General features: G+C 48.9%; 3 protein-coding genes across 3 annotated transcripts; 1 reads left to right on the forward strand and 2 right to left on the reverse strand.

Moving 5' to 3' along the window:
* Positions 1-2,197: 2,197 nt before the first annotated feature.
* On the forward strand, positions 2,198-5,039 carry LOC117863029 (probable L-type lectin-domain containing receptor kinase S.5). The gene has a single exon (XM_034746598.2). The coding sequence runs from the start codon at positions 2,231-2,233 to the stop codon at positions 4,484-4,486; it is 2,256 nt and encodes a 751-aa protein (XP_034602489.1). The 5' UTR covers positions 2,198-2,230; the 3' UTR covers positions 4,487-5,039.
* A 1,930-nt stretch (positions 5,040-6,969) lies between these two features.
* LOC117863014 (RING-H2 finger protein ATL8) lies at positions 6,970-8,158 on the reverse strand. The gene has a single exon (XM_034746585.2). The coding sequence runs from the start codon at positions 8,013-8,015 to the stop codon at positions 7,428-7,430; it is 588 nt and encodes a 195-aa protein (XP_034602476.1). The 5' UTR covers positions 8,016-8,158; the 3' UTR covers positions 6,970-7,427.
* A 4,986-nt stretch (positions 8,159-13,144) lies between these two features.
* LOC117864385 (protein S-acyltransferase 21) lies at positions 13,145-19,173 on the reverse strand. The gene is made up of 10 exons (XM_034748467.2): positions 18,839-19,173; positions 17,035-17,148; positions 16,848-16,950; positions 16,545-16,744; positions 15,891-15,959; positions 15,713-15,784; positions 15,445-15,573; positions 14,779-14,859; positions 14,482-14,673; positions 13,145-14,209 (listed from the first exon to the last, which is right to left on the reverse strand). The coding sequence occupies exons 1-10, from the start codon at positions 18,881-18,883 to the stop codon at positions 13,370-13,372; spliced, it is 1,845 nt and encodes a 614-aa protein (XP_034604358.1). The 5' UTR covers positions 18,884-19,173; the 3' UTR covers positions 13,145-13,369.
* Positions 19,174-19,614: the final 441 nt, after the last annotated feature.

Consider the following 19,614-nt stretch of genomic DNA (forward strand, 5'->3'; position numbering starts at 1 on the left):
ACAGTTTTTTTCTTTAAAAAAACTTCATGTATCTATCAGTATGTGCCCTGACGGTACTCGATAAACAACCTCCCCTGTTGGCTGTTCATAGATAAGAGCAACTCCAAGAATCTTTACAAAATTCTTCCTAACTTTTAGCTGCTAAACTGTCAAACATCCTTGCTAAAACTTGCTAAAAGGTGGGCTGAACAACATATACCACTCATTTATTGCTTGTCTCCCCCCTCCTGCGCACCTTTAATAAGGGTAGATAGATCCTTTTACCGCTCATTAAATACCTTTTAGCAAGAGTATCCAAACAGCTTTTGCTAAAGTTTAGCAAGTGGAAGTAAACACCCCCTATGCAGTAGAGTTCTACTAAAAATTTTTTCTCCCCAAAATCATATCATACCACAGTAAATTCCCAATAATAAACTCTCCAATACTTCAAAACTGTCCACGTCACCACCTGTGCGCCGGGCGCCATCTCCTCCCGGAAACCCCTCCCTCGCAATCTGTTCTGCGTCGCTTGCGTAGCGCCGCCGCCCGCCGCCACAACTCTCTCTCCCAGCTTTCCAGTTTTGTGCTGTCTGCTGTGCTCCATCTTTAATTTCGCTCTCGCACCTCCACCACTCGCCTGTGCTTCATGCGCGCTCATGGCAGCTTCACCTAGCGCTCCAGCGTCTTTCTAGGTGTTGCTTGTATGGTTCTCGCGCAAATGGAACAAGGTCCTTGAAGCTTTTTCCGGACACTATTTCCCTCTGAAGTAAAAGGTCGGATTAGAGGTTTTGATACTTGTTCATGGCACCAGTAGGATTAGAGGTTGTCATCTCCATTTCAACATCAGAATCCTCCACGATAGTTTCATCCGTCGAATTTGAGGATGTAACAATGACTGTCAGAAATAGAATGAAGAGAACATCTGAATTTGTAGGCTTGATATTATGCAGATAAAGGCATCAAAGATGCTGGATCAAAGGTAAAGCAAAAGAGAAAAGCAGTGAGTGAATTTGTTCTTTTGGTACTTACAAGCAGGTGGTTCGATAGAAGTTGCTTCCAAGCGGCCAGAATGCCTTGCAGATCACTGATCTTTGACAAAGAAAATAGCAAACATATCTTACTGAATTCCAAAGGATACCTTGCAGGAACTACAAGAATTTGTTGATCAGTATCTCCAGCTACTGAGTCCTGTTAACAATAAGGTAGAAATTGGTTTTAGCACCAAAAGGCAGTGTAGCAATCAACCAGAATAACTTATGCAAAATTCTACAGGCATAGACAAGTAGGGAAAACGTCAATTTTTGTTGCAAGCCTGTTGGAGAAAACAGATTACACATCTCATTCTAAAGACAACCATAAACATGGTTTCAACAGCACTTACATCTCATTCTAAAGCCCGGAGGCGCCGGGAAGGCGTAGGATTACTTCTGCTCCACGCACCAGCCCGATATGCAGAAGTCGGGCATGCATGCCGCCATTCTCCCCTGCCGCGCGGGACGCCGGTGGGGGTGGCTGCGGCGGCTCCAGGCTCCGTCGCCCATCAGCAGCCGGCCGCCGGAGGGATAGCAGCAGCTACAGCAAGTCGACGAGCTCGGCGGCCCGGCTTCCGCAGGAGGAGGAATCTTTGCGACCACGAGGGCATGTTCGCGGGCGGCGACGAGGGCGAGCGCAGCGGGCCGTTGGGAAACCGGTGGCCGCGGCAGGAGACGCCTGCCGCCGCAACTCGCCTCTCCCGCTGCATTGCAAGGCTCCTCGCGTCGTCGCCGCTGCACCCGCCGCACAGGTTGTCTCCTCCCACAAATTGGCGCGCGCAGGCGAAATCAATCGCGGGAACGAAGGAGCGCGCGGGAAAAGAGTGGGCCGAGGGGGCGATTGGGGAAGGGGCGAGGTCACGCAAATCTTCGGGGGGAGAGGACGACGGATTCGGGTCGCCGTATTTTTCCAGCGAGGAAGCGGGAGCTGTTGGAGCGGCATTTTTCGTTTTTTTCTCCCAAAATCAGGGATGTTTTGAGGGGTCTTTTGGAGTTTCTCTAAGCCATTTATCGGTACCACCTCGCCAACATTTCAGAAGAACTCTCCTGATTCATTAAAAAAAACATTTCAGAAGAACTTTGCGTAGTCAAACTCTCTTTCGCGTTGGGTCGCATTGCTGTGAAGTTTCTGATGCACCGAAGTCGTCCCAATATACCCGCACTCATTCAGTTCACAACGGGGTACAAGTACAACATTTGTCAATGCGCACAGCTACCTGATGATCGGCTGCGAAAGTATGACTTCTCCTACGCGTTTGCCGCAATTTTGTGTCACCTTGACTCCACGAGGCATAACCCAAAACAGTGCTCGAATCCACCTCTTCTTCTACTTCCGCATTGGAGAGATGTCGCCGGAAACATTAGCCATGGCATCCCTGTCGTCCCGTACCGGCACCAGGCGGCGCTTCGCTCTCCTCGCTTCCACAACTCTTGCCTTCCTGATCCTATGCAGCACCTGCAGCTGCTTGCAGTTCAGTTACCCCACCTTCGACGCCGCCAACGAGGCCGATTTCAGCTTCAGCCCCGGCTCAGGGATCGCGAACGGAGCCCTGCAGATCACGCCGACCACCGGAGAAATCAGCCACCGGTCGGGGAGAGTCTGCTACGCGAGGGAGACCCTCAAGCTGTGGAACAGCGAGCGTACGGCGCTCACGTCCTTCAGGACGGAGTTCGTGCTCAACATCCTCCCCCGGAACGGCACCGGAGAAGGTATGGCCTTCATCCTCACGAACAACCCGGAGTTGCCCACCAACAGCAGCGGGCGGTGGCTCGGCATAGTGAACAGCCAGACGGACGGCTCGCCGGCGAACCGGATCGTCGCCGTGGAGTTCGACACGAGGAAGAGCGGCGGCGACGACCTCGACCACAACCACGTCGGCCTCGACGTCAACAGCGTCAGATCCGTCAGCACGTACCCTCTCACCAATCTCTCCATCGCGCTGTCCAGCGGTTCCGACGTGTCGGTCAGCATAGAGTACGACGGCGCCGTGCTGAGCATAGTCGCCGTGCAGGCGTACACCTTCATGTATTCTTGGGCCGGCGATCTGTCGCGGTACCTGACGGATGACATCACCGTGGGTTTCGCAGCGTCCACCGGCAAGTTCACCGAGCTGAATCAGATCAAGTCGTGGAATTTCACCACGCTAGGCGATGATGCCGGCGGTCGGCGTGGACGACGAGAGGCAAGGAAGAAGCTGATATTGCTTCTCGCCTACCTGATCCCGCTCGCCATAGCCGGATCTTTCCTGGCGTTCTGCGTGTGGAGAAGGCTGACGCGGCCGGGAAGGTTGGCCTACCGTAACCTCGAGAAGATGATCGACGCGCGCGGCCCGGTCAGGTTTGGGTTCAGGGAGCTGAAGAACGCGACCGCCAACTTCAGCTCCGACCGCAAGCTCGGCAGAGGCGGCTTCGGAACCGTGTACCTCGGCTACCTGGAGAGGACGGGCATGGAGGTGGCCGTGAAGCGGGTGATGGCGAGCGGCGGCTCCAGCAGAGGGGAGCAGGAGTTCGTGGCGGAGGTGAACTCGATCAGCAAGCTCTCGCACCGCAACCTCGTGAGGCTCATCGGGTGGTGCCACGAGCGGGGCGAGCTGCTGCTCGTCTACGAGTACTTCCCCATGGGCAGCCTGGACAAGCTCCTGTACGCCGACGACGCGAGAGGAAGTGGCTCGCCGGCGCCGGGGCTGACGTGGGAGCGGCGGTACGGGATCATCTGCGGCGTGGCGGCGGCGCTGGAGTACCTGCACCACGGGAGCAGCAGGCGGATCCTGCACCGGGACGTGAAGACCAGCAATGTGATGCTGGACGGCGGGTACGGCGCGCGGCTGGGCGACTTCGGCCTCGCCCGCGTCGTCCAGAGCGAAGGGGCAACGCACCACTCGACGCGGGCGGTGGCGGGTACCCGCGGGTACATGGCGCCCGAGAGCTTCTTCACGGGGCGCGCCGGCCTCGGCACGGACGCGTACGCGTTCGGGGTCTTCGTCTTGGAGGTGGTCAGCGGGAGGCGGCCGAGCAGCCCCGTACCGCAGCACCACTCGTACCTCGACGACAACGACGACCTCGGCGGCGGCGGTCTTGACGACGCCGTGCCGAGCGGCGCCAGGGGAGGGCGGCAGCAGGACGCGTACATCGTGGACTGGGCGTGGAGGCTCTACGGCGAGGGAAGGGCGTGGCGCACCGCCGACGCGGCGCTGGGCGGCGCGTCCGACCCGGAGGGGGTGGAGCGCGCCGTGAGGCTGGCCCTGGCGTGCTGCCACCCGGACCCGAGGGAGAGGCCGTCCATGCGGGCGGCGGTGCAGGTGCTGGCCGGCGGGGTCGAGGCGCCGGAGCCCCCGCTCGTGAAGCCCGCGTTCGTGTGGCCGCCGGACGGCGGCAGGCAGCAGGAGATGGAGATGGCGCGCGTCGGGGTGCTCTTCACGGGGGCACACTCCAGTTTCTGCACCATGACCTCCAGCTCCATTATCTCTGGAAGATGAGAAGCGATATGCCGCGGGCGCTGTTTCCAGCTTCCACCGCGGCCAGCAGGGTCGGAGGTACCCGCTGCCCCGCCGGCCGGACCAGCCTGGTTGACGGAAGTTTGGTTGTGACTTTGCGAGGCCACTGTGGAACGGAACCGGTGGGAACTTTGGTTGCTTAGATCATTTTTGCGGTGCCAGTCGACCACTGAGTTGTACTCCAGTTTTAACGGCCAGGTAACCTTTTGACAAGGGGACCTTTCAGATCATGGTACGATTGGCTTTGTTGGGTGCAGAAGAAGTTTGTAGCTTGTAGCTTTCCGTTCATCAGGGAAACTAGATAAATAGGTGCGTGAACTTGGTGCCACCAGGCCACGTTCGAGTTCCCACCAACTGCTGTGGGCACCACTCAACAGCGAAATTGTCAAACGTATCCTGTTGCTAGGGGTGGCTGACGAGCTAGCTCGTTTGATAAATCAAGTTTGGCTTGGTTCGTTTGAAAGTTCGAGCCAGCTTGTTTGGCTCACGAGCTTGGCATGTTGAACATTAATTTTATGATCAAAGATTACATTTACCAATATAATAATTTAAGTTTACTAACAATATTTAAAATTTTAATTTATGATGATCTTATGAAAATAAATAACTTAAATCAATAAATTAGGATAATATAGATATTTGGAGACTCGAAATAGACTTAATTAGTATTAGAATTGACTTACAAGTTAAACAACAAGTTTATTTAACCAAATAATAGTAATATAAATATGATGAAAAATATTTCTGGTATTTTCATCTTTATCAAACCTAATGAGCTAATCGAACATCTCATGAGCAGTTCATGAGCTGGCTCGTTAAGAAAACGAGCTGAAATTGAGGCTTGCCTCGGTTTGTTTAAAGGTCGAGCCGAACTGAGCCGAGCCAACCCTATGAACGAGCTGAGTCACCTCACCAGCCTCGAGCTTTTCTGCCAGCCCTACCTATTACCCTCAATGTCCGAGTCAACATGCCATGGCGTTCCATTGATGATTGACCATTTGATCTAAGCATGTCCGAACGCGTTCCATTGACCTGCCGACTTAACTCAGCATGTGAGCATTTCCTAATCCGAGTAGTACATGTTTCCAAGTGGAATACTACTGGGCAGTCGTTACTGAAGCTGAGTCGCCAGCGTGGAACCCATTTCCGTGACTAATTGCCTCTATCTTATTTACTAATCCGTACCCGTCCAATGATATTGGAGGCTTGGATACCAGAAAGTGCCAGATGGATAAACTTTTGTAATGCAGTAGAACAGCTTAAAGTGAGCAAGAGGACTCGCCAGCTTACTAATGGATCCACCACCAGAGAGGTTAAAGTAAGCAAGAGGACTCCAAAACTTCAAACTTTTTGCAAGAAAAAAAAAGAAAAGGGAAAGGCTTTGACTGTGTGTTAGCTGGTGTGGTGGTGTGACCTCTACGAGTTCGTACCATTCGACACCAGCAAAGCCCAACTCTTTGCATACAAAAACTCGGAGACCAACCCTTATCTTATCGCCTGCGATTAAACTAGCGTGTTCATTGTAGCTTTTGCACGCAGCTTGGTTGGGGTTGAGAGGATGAGGTTGACCTCAGCGTTCCTGCAGAGAATTCTTTTGCGTCTCTTTTTTCTCCCTTTTTTGCCGACTTGGCACGCCACGCTTTGCGCTTTCAGCGCTTAAACAAAGCGGCATGTGCGCTATTAGGTCTGGTACGGTGGAGGGTGCGCTTGCATTGCAGGTGTTGAACTTCTTCCACCAATCGCAAGGAATTTGACTTGTTGGCTACCTAGATCAATAGGACATCCGATCAATAAGTGAGCCTAGCTCAATTGGTTAGTGTAATCACCCAGGTTCAAATCTTCTCTACCTTCTTGTGGCGCACTCTTCTTAATGAAAAAGGCCAACTTGAATAATGAAAAATCGCCTAAGAGGAGATTTTTGTTAGGACGTCCAAGCAATCGTCACGCGTTGGACTCCGGTACTCGTCTTCGGACGTCCCCATTGGAAGATGAGGTGAGAGCGACAGAGACCATCATGCAGGCCAGGCGCAATAGAGCCAGGGACAGGGAGTGCTCGTGGCTCCGCGTCGTAGGCGGAGGAAGACAAAGCGTGCCACGGTGCCGGTCAGGGTAGTGTGCCGCGCGATCGGGTTTGCTGGGAGCGTTTTGTCATGTCGTGATGATGATATGATCTCTTGTGATTGAGAATCAACGTGACGGCGGCGCGTCTCCGGTTTTGGGTCTCGAGCGAAACTAGCGTCGCCGCCGCGGTTAGGGGAACAGAGCGGTTTCGCCAATGATGATGGGTAAATGGGTTTGTTTCGTCTGTAGCGCCTGCGACAACTGACAAGTGCAAACTGTAGAGCCGCCCTGCACTGCAGTTTGCAGGGGCATGGTGTGGGAATTTCAGATCGACACATTCTTGGCATCGCAACTCTGATCTTTTTTTCTTTTTTAAAAAGTGAGCAGAACCATAACACTTCAACTTCATCCATCCAATTTTGATGTTTATAAAGTAGATCGGTACCAGCAGCCGAAGCTCAAAAGGATTGGTAGCATACATCCCGAACGACACCTCATGTGACCCGAGACTGCGAGAAACGGATGGAGCAGAGCTGTACGGGCAAATAGCTGTACGAAGTATCTCCCTGTTCATTGATTTTTACTTTTTTTAGGTGGTGACAGTGACACATATTCCCTCACTCAGGAACCAGCTCCCAGCACCGAGAAGATAAGCATCATGCAATTCCGAGCAGTTACGCCATGCAAACTACATTTCTCCGGATTCGCCTATGAAATAGGACCACCCAGATCAGAGAAAGCTTTGCGCCAACCCAAATTTCCGAGCGGTTTGCTTTTGGATTGGTCGATTCCTCCGGTCTTTGTCTTCTTCTAGCTCTAGTAGCCTCTCTGCTGCCGGTCAGTGCTGCACGGCTGCAGCTGCCTACGGCAGGAACGGCGGCACGCCGTTGTAGGAGGTCGGCTTCCAGCCGGCGTCCCCGGCGTGGGGCCGCGCACCGCAGCGGCGGCACCGCTCGCCGGGCGGCAGCCGGAGGGAGAGGATGCGGCGGCAGGAGGGGCAGGTGGAGTGCCCGCGCAGCCACTTGTCGATGCAGGCGGCGTGGAAGCCGTGGCCGCACGGGGGCAGCACGCGCACGGCCTCGCCCTCCTCGAACTCCGCCAGGCAGATGGCGCACTCCTCCGGCGCCTTCTCCTCCGCCTCCGCCGCCGCGGCGGCCTCCCCGGACTCCTCGTCGCCGCCGCAGGCGGAGGAGGCGGCGGGCGCAGGCGCGACGTACGGCACGGTGGGGATCTTGCGGAGCACCGACTTCTTGACGCCCCTGTTTGCGGCTGCGGCGGCGGGGTGCCTGGGCCCGCGCCCGCACGCGCACCGCGCCACGAGGCCGATGCCGAGGACGGTGATCATCGCGCAGAGCAGCGAGGCGAGCACGATGACGACGTCGTGGTCGCTGGGGACGTCGGACCCGGGCGCGCTCGTCCCCCACATCAGCCTCCTCGCCGCGCGGTGCATCCTCTTCTTCCTCTCGCTCGATGGGCGGCTGGCGCTGTTGGCTCACGGGCTCTCTCTCTCTCTTATCCGTCGCAGGCCGTGGCAGGGGAGGAAGGTGACAAGTGTGGGAAGTGGGAACTGGGGATCGGAGCGAGGGGGGTGGCCCTGCCTTTTATAGAAGCAGAGCCCCCTGCCTTTCTCCTCTGCTGCGCACCGGAGGAACAGAGCAAAGCCGCAGCAAAGCACCCCGGGGTTTAGGGTGTGTGGAAGAGGGAATAGTGTGTGATCTGACGTGGCTTTCTTACGTTTTCGGCATTTTTCCATGCTGTTCCCGGTGATTTTTGCTTTCAGTCGGTTCGTGTGGGAATATGCTCCGGATATCTTCGGATTGTTTGCCCTTTGCAAGAAGCTTAATGCTAAACCAACTCTACATAGCGTGGAGTACGTCCAACTAAGGAAATGTAGGCGTTAATAGTTATTGGACTCTAAACGTAAGGCAATACGTCATTTGGTTATGATACACACCACCTTTCTAAAATTTAGAAACATCTAGAAAACCCTTATGATACACACCACCTTTATAAAATTTAGAAACATCTAGAAAACTCTATGGGTGAAGAGTACAATATCCTTTCTAATCAAGTAGTGGTAGCTGGATAATATTTATCCAGAGATAATTGAATTAAATGAGGATTTAGTAGTCGTGAGAGTGGTTGTATTGATTGGCTTCCTATTCTTCTCACCATCACCGCATATTAAACATTGATTTAAGATTGGAATCACACAATTATCTTATCTGTTCTTAGTTTTCTCTTATTGGCGGTTAACGTTCTTACACTGTTCTTCCATTAGCAATGAAATATAGCACAAGAATTTCACTTGCAACAAACATCCTATGGTGTGTTCTCTTATTAGTCTACGTCCACGAATCAAGTCCCTACGATTCATTCTCCTACCGGTGACAAAAGGAAAACGCAAGAATTCTATATTTCCTACGGTTCATCCGCGACCCTTCCTGCCGCCTAGCGACCACCCAACGTGCAGCGAGTCCAACGAAGTCAACAAACACATACAGAAACTGACTCTCGGAGATGCCGACGATAGTATCCGATCCGAGTTTGGGGCAGTTAGCTTTCAACCAGCATCGTGGCTGGCAGCATTGGGGTTTTTCCGGGCCCGGCCGGGCCATGTGCTCGCGGTGCGCCCGGATCCCAAACCGGCTGTTCTAGCCCCGGCAGGCCCCGAGGGGGTGCGCGTCACGCCATGGGGGTTTCGGTTGGCAGCTTTCCGCTTCCGTCGTGGGCGGTGCGCCGGCCCCCCGGTGATCCCGCTGTTCTGCCCCCGGCCGCCCGCTCGAAAGCAGCCTTCGTAAATGCCGCGATCGATCGCCGCCGTCTCACTCACTCACCGACCGGCAAGGCGAAAATCCCTTCCGGAGGTTGCCTACCCCGGTGGACATTTCAATGGCCACTGGATCTGTGATCAGCGGTGAAGACAGGGAGTTAAAGATTAGATGGAAAGTGAGTGATTAGCGGGTGCATTACCTTTTATGATTTTTTATTTCTCCCGTATCAGCCCTTCACCCGACGCTCTCTCTTCTCCCTCGTTTTCCTCCCCGCTCTCTCTTCTCTCTCACACATCTGGTCATGGTGTTGCCGCGTCGGTGAGGCCAAGCTCCGGCGTTCCCCACTTTTGTCCCGGTGCTGGAGGCATCCTTCCCCGCGTTCTTCGCCGGTGAGGAAAGCTGACATCGTTGACGGTGCCACATCTGCTCCTTCCCGAGTTCTCCCTCGTCGGATCGATGGAGGCAAATGCATCTTCCTCTCCCCATCCCTCCCTCCATTCATCTCCCTCTCCCTAGCATGGTATGTTTCGATTTTGTTTTTAGGTTCATGTTCAAGTAACAATCATGCATTCTCCGATGCTTCCATTGTCTTTCTTTACCTTGTATTTTTCAAGTGAGCAGCAATGTCTTTTACTCCGATCCATCTTGCAATGTGAGTTTTTGTGGCTTCACTTGATTCTGAATGGAAGATGAAGCGTTAATGCATCTGCACACAACCAAATGAATCTGTCAAAACTTAGGCAGAGGTTGCAATTTGTAATCGGATCTTGTATGGCATTGCATGTCACATGGATGATGGATTTTGAGAGAAAAAGAGACGTTTGATCTTTTGGTTGAATTTGTAGTATGTTTAATTTTCTTTTCAGATCTCACTTCTTTGGAGTTTAAATCATTCGGAATTTATGTAATTTTTAGTTCACTGGAATCTATTTAGTGCATTTTTGAATTATTTGAATGCTTTCCAGAATACGTGCCCTAAATTTCTTTCTAGAAGCTCTTTGTTGTGTGCAGATGCATTTGTAACATTTTTTTTTGAAATTACTGCATTTGTAACATGGAAAAGGAAGTTTGCTGGAATTATTTGGACCTTGAGTCCTGGAACCTGGATGCCATTAGCATGTGAAAAATACCTTTTTCTTCTTTCTTTATTTTTTGCACGGAGCGAAGGATCAGTGTATTCAATTCTCTTGCGAAATATGTTTGACGTTGAGTAGAGGATGTGCGATGATAAATTTTGCATTTTCCATTGGCTGGAACTATTGTGCAAATAATTTAAGTGCCTTAATTAATTTGTTAGTATGCACTGTTGGCTGTTGCTTCATACATGTTACAAAATCAACAAGAGCTATTGTGATGTGCAGATCAATAATTTGAATTTTTTTTGTTTAAAACGTGTACCAGAGAACATGTAAGGACACATACTACTCTGTAGATGAGTATATATATTTTTTGAAATTTGGTATTTCAAATAATTAATTAAAAACAGATTAATAAATCCCAAAACCCTTGGGAAAAATAAAATAGTTCCTTGGTCCTCCAAGAACTACTCTCCTAGTAAAAAAATAAATTAGCGAAAGTACCTCGGTCCTCCGCGCGGCTGTTCACTCGCACAACCGCACGTCTCTCTAATCTCTACTCCCTCCGTTCCAAATTGTAGATCATTTCAACTTTCTTGAAGAGTCAAATCATTTTATGTTTGACCAAAATTATAGAAAGGATTAAGAAAGATTTATAGCACCAAATAGATATACTATGAAAATATATTTAGTGAAGAATCTAATGATGCTTATTTGGTATCATAAATGGTCATAGTTTATTGTATAAATTTAGTCAAACTTGAGATGATTTGACCTCCAAAAAAGTTGGAATGACTTAGGAGGTGTTTGGATCCTGGAGCTAAAGTTTAGTCCGTGTCACATCGGATATTCGGATGCTAATTAGGAGGACTAAATATGAGCTAATTATAAAACTAATTGTAAAATCCTAGGCTAAATCGCGAGACGAATCTATCAAGCCTAATTAATCCATCACTAGCGAATGTTTACTGTAGCACCATATTGTCAAAACATGGAGTAATTAGGTTTAATAGATTCGTCTCGCGATTTAGCCTAGGGGTTGTGAAATTGATTTTGTAATTAGCATATGTTTAATACTCCTAATTAGTATCCAAATATTCGATATGATAGGAGCTAAAGTTTAGTCCGGGGATCCAAACACCCTCTTACAATTTGGAATCGGAACGGAGGAAGTGTTACTGATGTTATTAAACACGCGCCTGTCGTGGCACGGATCTCAATGTACGAATCTGGACGGTGCCGGATAACCACCTCCCGGTAGATAACCGCAGAATTGCCGGCAAGGCGTTTCCGTCTCGCTGATACACTTTCCGCTAAGGTTATGAAGTGGCGTTGGTCAGTGTTACTTGCGCCCGTATTACTTGGGATCTTTAGCGGCGGCGCCGGTGAAAGCCGGCAAGCCGCGGGAGGTGTCGTCCGGAGGCGGCATTCGCCGGTCACGCCGTTGGCATGGAACGATGATGGTCCTGGTGCAGGGAACCGCCGACTCGGCAGCCTTATCCTCAATCATCCTTGATCGATTAGCTATTCAGACGCAGATTATCCATCCGATTTCTGAGCTAAAATTTTGTCTATAAATCCAGGAGCAATCGTGTTTTCAAAAAATCCAGGAGCAATTATCCTCGCATGGAAGCTACTGTAACCTGCAAGTGATTTTCGCGCCGGGAAATATCTGCAGCTTATCTTTCAGAAAAGGACATACGTATCCCCAGCTTGGGCCAGCACTGGGGCCGCGTCCTGGTCACCAAAGAGCTCTCGGATCACTGTTGTCCCCCCCGGGAACCTGGGCACCTGGAGAAATGAGACGTGACACGGGGCGCACGATCCGGTGCGCCGGTTTGCGAGAACAGGGGGCATCTTTTCCTACGGTGTGTCTGCGGCCGCGGCCGGCCGGGCCCGAGCGATATTTGTCGACGATCGCCACACCGCCTCCGGCGCACGTTGCGTCGCGCTCGAGGAAATGCCCCCGAGCACCAACTCCCTTCGCCACGCGGCGCACGGCACGCGGCGAGGGGGGAATAATCCCGCGGCACACTCCGGAGATGGATGGAAGCGTGTGCACTCGAAAATGGCCGCGACAGGTTTGCATCGCACGCACGGGGATAGGATCTCTTCACCGAGCGTCCGAGCATGGTGCTCAGGAATCAGCAAAGGCCCATTAAACATACGGGAATATTACTATGCCAATTAAACATACGGGAAGAAAGAAACATCCACTTTTCACTTTCACCACGAGGGAGCGCAGTAATACATTGTTTCAGGTTCTTTTCCAACACATCATGATATCAACTTGGAGATCAATAATGTCTCTGTCACGTGCAGGCCAAGAGCATTAGCCGGGTGACAAGTGCCGGCACTTTTTATCCAAGAGTGGCTCGTGTTGAGGGGAGCCAAGCCAATGCCGCGGAGTCACCACCACCCACTCCGTTATTCCTCGCGGACTACACGAGTTCCGCAGCGAAAAGCCGCGAGGAAAGTGGGAGTAAAATATGATTGCAGTGCAGCCACCCAAATCAGCTCGTGCAGGTTAGTGCACGCGGTGCCCTTGCCCTCATGTCGATTTGAGGAGATAGCTTGGACAGTTGACAATATAGTAAAGGATTATCCATATATTTTGACTGGATACTCCACCAGGAAATCAGATAAGGGAAAAATCGATCCAGATTAGCCAATAGATTTCTCGCATTTGTAGTTATCGAGTTGTTCTGGAGAAAGCCAGGAGAAGCTAATGATGACAGAGAACATCCTTATCACTTCACTGCTACTCATCACTTCCATGACTTCGTAGTGTTATAAGGTTGCCAAAGCCTAAATTAACCTCAATTTCCATCGACCGGTTACAAAAAAATCATGACCTACAATTTGTCAGATGTAACAGCTACGAACTATACATTAAATAGCCGAGCAGAGAAACATGCGTATCAGGAGTTTACGCCAAAAAAAGGTAATTCATCTCACGGTAACCTGGAGAGCTGATCTTTCTGGGGGTCACTGGGAACGAACACTGGAAGCTGCTGCGGCCGAGCCCCGGTAGACCGTTGGCTCGAGCCGCCAGGATCTCTGAAACTTCTTGCTGCAGGGTCTGCAATCAGAGGACCGCCAAAGAATATAGACTGCCCGGTGTACAGAAGGTCGGGACGGCCTGAGCGAGAGCTGGATCCCTGGTTTGCCTGAGCAGACACGAACCTGCCTGCTTTCTGATCCCAGAAAACAGATGACCGAGAAGATCTTTCTGCTTGTGGTTGGGGGTAGGACCTCCTGGCGTTGCTGGTTTCGGAGACAGGCGCCTCGTTGACACTGGCTTTGGCTGAGAATGGAGACCTGTTTGCTGATGTCTGATAGATTGGGTTGAAATGCTTGGAGGGATGGTGCTCGGCTAAAGGAGTTGGAGTCCGCGAGTTGCTCTGGAAGCTGCTTGGTGTCTGGGGATACAGCTCGATGTCATCTGCGCTTGCTCTGCTGTGTGGATAGGAGGGCATGTACTGCGAATTCCCGCCAGACCGAGGATATCTGTGCAGTCCAGTATCAGCACTTATGACACTGCTTCTACTGCTCAGGTTATCACTGTCTGCCTCATACTGGTTGCGGGCATTGATCGATTTCAGCACGGATGAAGAGGCTCTGGCTTTTGCTGCTGCTTTCATGGCCTCGTTTGAATCCAACTTTGCAAGCTTCCACGCACTGATGCGGACTGGGCGTTTAGGAAGGTTTTTGGCTCTTTCAGCTGGGTCTGTGGTATCAGGATCAACAGTTGAAGGAACTCGTCCAGGTTCCAGGTGTGGGATGATTTCGTCCTGCGATGTGATGCAGACAGGATCAAATATATGCAGGATGACTCGCTCAGAGGGAAAAGATAGGCACAACTTAGAAATGCGGATAACTGTGGCAGGCAGAACAGCACCAATTTTGATAGATTATCTTAGAAGACAGGGTGGATTTCTGATAAGATTTGTTGAAGTTGAAAGAATAGACTGCACAGCAAATTGTGGTGCCTTCAATTATATAACATAGACACAAGACAATGGTACTAAGGAAAGTTGACATGGCCAGAAGTATTGCATCATACCTGGTCAATGAAGATACGTGGCGGAGTGCACCATGCGCCTTTGTAGTGCCGTGCAAACGAGCTCCCACTAAAAGCAGTTGGTGCAGAACTCATTGGAGACGATGCCAAGCTTTGCTGGTCATCATTGACAGAAGGTCCAGGAGGTTCACTCTGAGCCCTCATGGCCACAACATATTCATAGGTTGTGATGCCCTGCACAAAGTGGCGCAGCAAAAGTAACACATCCATGTCGCATTCCTGGACAAGAACCAACAAAATGGGGCAGGAATAATGACAAGTGATAACCAAGTGACTAACCTTCCGGATTAATATCATATGGAAGAAAAATAGCTCTCCTAGTGGCACTGAAGCAAGCATAGAAAGAGCTGTACCCAGGGCCTGGAGTCAGAGGTTTCTTTGTCAAGATTGTGATAGCTTACCAGCCATACCATGCAGTACATACTTCATAGATGATTGACTATTGCAGAGCAATCCCAGTTTGAAGGATAACTGCCAATTAAATTTGACAGTGTATGGTACTGCTTAATATAAAATCTATCTTCTTCAGCTATGTTAACCTTTCTCTCTTCTTAGTGAATGTGTACATAATTGGCATGCACCTTGTATTTCCAGCTAAGAGCTAGACCTTGGTAAACTAAAGATTAAGCATAATACTTTGTTTGGACAAAGACTAATACTGTTGTTTGTAGCACTGTGGAATGCATTTTGCACTGGCTGCGTTGACTAACAATTTCTGCTGCATAAAAGTTAGCAATTTGGTCTGTTTACTTCCTGATAAGATTTACCCTTTTTTTTCATAGTAAGTTTGTTGAAGTCAATTATCTTGTCTTACCTCAACAGTGGTATGATAAAAATTGCAAAATTACTCTAGTTTAACAAAATGTATATGAAAACTACTAGAACTATATAACCGAAAACTCACATTTTAAAGAGAAACTAGACTAAAAAAAGGCTAACACTTACCACAATGGTTGCAAAGGGTGCTCGTGAAAGTCCATATCCCAGCTTTTCCCCAATCTGATCTTCTATGGCTGTCTTATCAGTGAAGCAACGAACAAAAACAGCAATACCAACTCCACACTCAACGGCGAGCTACATTAAAGATAACGACAATCACAATTTTAAAAAATAACGCTTTTGGAATATCAACTCAACACAAGCTTATTGACATTTAAAAGAATGTGCATGTTGACAATTAGAATTATCAGCATTCTAGGATTTTTCAACATACCCAGGCAAGACTCACAGCCATAAGGCATAAAAATGTGATATAGTTTTTTCTTCCAACACAATTGTTCAGCCACTGCACCAAAAGATGAAAACAAGGTTCAGAGTTCAGGAAAGAAAATTCAACAGAAACAGGAAAAGCGAACAAAACAAAGTCAATTAGAGAATATTTAATATAATACCCGGCAGTGATGATCAAACCCATCAACGCACTTGTCGCAACTTCGACAGTGTTTACTATGTTTGCGCACCTGTATCAGAACATAAAGGAAACGACACTGAGTATCAACTGAAACTTTTGGTTGGTAGCATCTGTCCAGACATAAAGTACACTGAAGAAGTGAAGATGAATACAAAATGCAAAGAAAATCAACCATCACTGCAGACAAGGATGCCAACTGCTGACTTTGCACCAAAAAAATAATAAATAAAGAGAGAAGTCACTAACAGAAGTATTGCATAGTCATGAAATCTTATAGAGGAGGCATTTGCTTTGCTTAAATAAAAACTTAGTTGCATTGAAATTTTTTATCTAGTTCTGAAATTGCAAGGACATTCCACATGGTGCCACACTTTGAGAGCACCTGATACTAAAGGAATAAAAAAGATCGATAATAATATTTTTATGCCCCAGTTCTTAGCATTTATTATGGTATAACCAGCAGTTTTGGTTTAGGTATTTGTACTTGATAAATTGGCAAACTAGAAGCAAAGACTGCAAGAATTTAGAGTTCAAGCATTTTCATAATATTACTCCAGTAAGAAAATAAATTGGGTCGGGGCCCAAGCAGGGCACACTATCCATATCAAATAGGGTTGGAGCTGAGCATAAGTACCTCCGCATTGCAAAGGGTGCAAAAGAGTGCCTCTTCACAATAGTCTTCTTGTTGGTTAGTTTCATCCTCTTTGCGGCAGTCCTCTATTGTAAAAATAGCACAACAAAAACAAGCCCTTCCTAAGCACGACTTATTCTTTTGAATACCCTCGCCATTCCTCAATCCTGACTTGCCAGCTTCATCTTGAGTGTCTACATGTGCTTTTAACCAGGAGAAGATGTATTAGTAAACAAAGAGACAGCTGGTAACACTCAATCAATTGGTCAAATGTGAATAGAAGTATTGTTAAGGAACGAGATATACCTTCTGATTTATAAATTAGTGTGCCATCCATGGAAATCAGGATGCCAGGGTCAGCCGGATCAATCGCAGTACATCTAACATATAGAATCAGCACGGATAAGGCCTGACAAAACAGAAAATGAATATCAAAACACTAATCAGACGAAATCTACTCAGTTATCCAAGCAAGGTTAGGGAGGAATCTTACCAGAAAACTATAAACACCCACAGCGATATATTGATATAAATCCTTCCCAAGAAATGGAGAGAAGAAAGCATAGAATGCTATACAAAGCAAGAAGTACACTGTTATAGCCACCACCTGAAAGAAATATAAAAAAATATTATCCATTCTCTCCCACTGATAAGGACCTAGATAAGAAACACATTGCCTGCAAAGACAGGATTACAGGAGGATGTACAAATGCAACGAGGAGGCCACAAATTCAACAGAGGCAGAAGGCCAAGATTCCCATACTGTACACAACAATCCCATGATACCGTCAAATTTACAAATGGGGCTTAATTTTTATAATCACTTCCAAGAGAAATTAAACTTTTTAGATAAGACAATCACAGTATATCAGACGTTGCAAGCTTCTTCTAAAGGACAGTCATAATAGCTCATAGTTCATAGCCGTTCCCTGAACAGCTTCCCTTTCATCTGGACTTTACTGACGAAGGGAAAGAGGCGAGCAGATGAACATAAGTGGGATGAATTTGTCTGCGAGTGGATCCAAGCTATTGCAAACCTAATGTTCACTGGAAAAGAGTGAAACTGCCTACTTGATAGCATCTCGTGGTCTACAATTTTGCCAAAGATAAATGCTCATATTACGCTCATAGTTCATGATTCAAAAATGCTGGTCGCTAATCACTATTCCATGACCTACAACATCCCACCAGGATACCATTGATCTCTGATACTGCATCAACTGAAGTACAATACTAAAATTCTACAACAAATCCAGAAAAAAGCTTGGTAGCAACAGACTTGACAGAGATGCCAAAGCTAGTAACTGGGTATTGACAAACCCACTACGACGTTCAAATTCACTAATTCATTTTTGTAATTTAAAGCAGCACATCTGATTTCACGCATCTGGCTGTAGAACAGGCAAATATTACTTGACTGATACAGTGACATAAAGCTAAGGAACAGCATAATAGTGGTCAGGACCAGATCCAGATTAACCATACCAAACAGAACGCGTCAATTATTATTTTGGAACACCGGAAGCATCCATCCTAGTAGGACAACATGCAAAGGAAAGTACAGTTATGCATTTTAACAGCAACCCCTTAAAATAGAGTCCATGAATCGAGTAGAGCATGCAGTTAAACACAATGTGACTAAATCAAGTTATTTGAGAGTAAAGTAAAAGTGCAAGAAGGAAGAAGACAAGGAGAAAAATACGGAGGAGGGCAGCGGTGCCGAACTGCTAGGTCCAAGTCCGACATCACACCTGGGACGAAAGAGCAGAACAGCCCAAGAGAATACCAACAAAAAGGGACACTTTTATTGGAGAAAGCGAAATGCCAGATCAAAACAAATCAGGTATGCCGCACGAGATCGGAATGTAGCGCTGCATAAAATTCAGGTAAACCTGCCGTTTAGGGGGAAACCTTAACCAAAACTAAATCCATGTACTACTGCGCGTCAAAAAAAAGGAGAAGAAACAGAAGCAATCAAAACTAACTGCCATGGCGCTTCTCCAAGTACAGAGCCGCGCAGACGCACCGGGAAAAGATTTCAGTGAAGGGCAGCCCATCACATCAGATCACATCAAACTACGCCCGCGCAGAACATTCCTCGTCAAAATATGAGAACATCGAACGGAAACGGCGCCAGGAAATTGGTTCCCACGTCGCGCTAGATAGACCGAAAACTGCCCCACTTCCGCCGCGAGCCGAACAGAGCGCGACGGGATCCACGAGCACATTGCAAGCCGAGGCTGCACGTACACAGAGGGTGACAACTCATGGCACGGGAGAAGAGAGCGCGGGCGCACCTGCAGGGTGTGGGCGGGGAGTTGCCACCCGTGGCGCCGCGCCATGGCGGCCGCCCGCTGCAGCAGAAGGCAGCGACGGCGGGAGGAAGGAAGGGTGCGTGCGGCCCCGGGATCAGAGGCGCGGATGCTGCATTGCGGCGCGGCGCGAGATCCCGAGCCCGCGGACGAGGAGAAAAAACCCTAGCGCGCCCCGTACGGCCGCCGCGGCGCGTGGCTGGTGTCAGAGGCGAGGGGCGGAGCCACTGGAGAGGGAGGAGGAGGACTGGGCAGAGAGCAGGGGACGTGGTCAAGACGTGAAGAGGTGCGGCGACGGCTTTGGATTCCTTCCTGTACTAGTCCCTGCGCTTGGATTGGGCCGTCCGTCTATTTGCAGTTGCTGCGTGGACTGCGAAGAATTTCCCCCCTCTTTTAACCATCTTTTTTTAAAAAAAAACATTTATTTTTTTTGCCTAGTAAGACTTTTGACTGAGCAGTGGACCCTCTGTTCTAGTAAGAGGAACTCCAAGAAGCTGCTAAAAAATAGCCTACCACCGTGTATATTTTAGTGTTGGCATTCCTCCCCCAATCCTGATTCCCGCACGCCCACACGTCCCCTCCGATGGGTCCAATACGATGACGTGGCCTGTGTTTGAAATATTAGAGGCTATTTATTAGCGATCTGCTGTGGACTGATATGTTTTTGAGGGAAATTTTTTTTTAGAACTTCCAATACATAGTTTTGGGGAAGAATTTTTTAGGATACTCTTGAAGTTGCTCTAAGACTTTTGACTGAGCAG

This window comes from Setaria viridis, chromosome 7 (genome assembly GCF_005286985.2).
Source record: "Setaria viridis chromosome 7, Setaria_viridis_v4.0, whole genome shotgun sequence".
Classification (NCBI taxonomy): domain Eukaryota; kingdom Viridiplantae; phylum Streptophyta; class Magnoliopsida; order Poales; family Poaceae; genus Setaria; species Setaria viridis.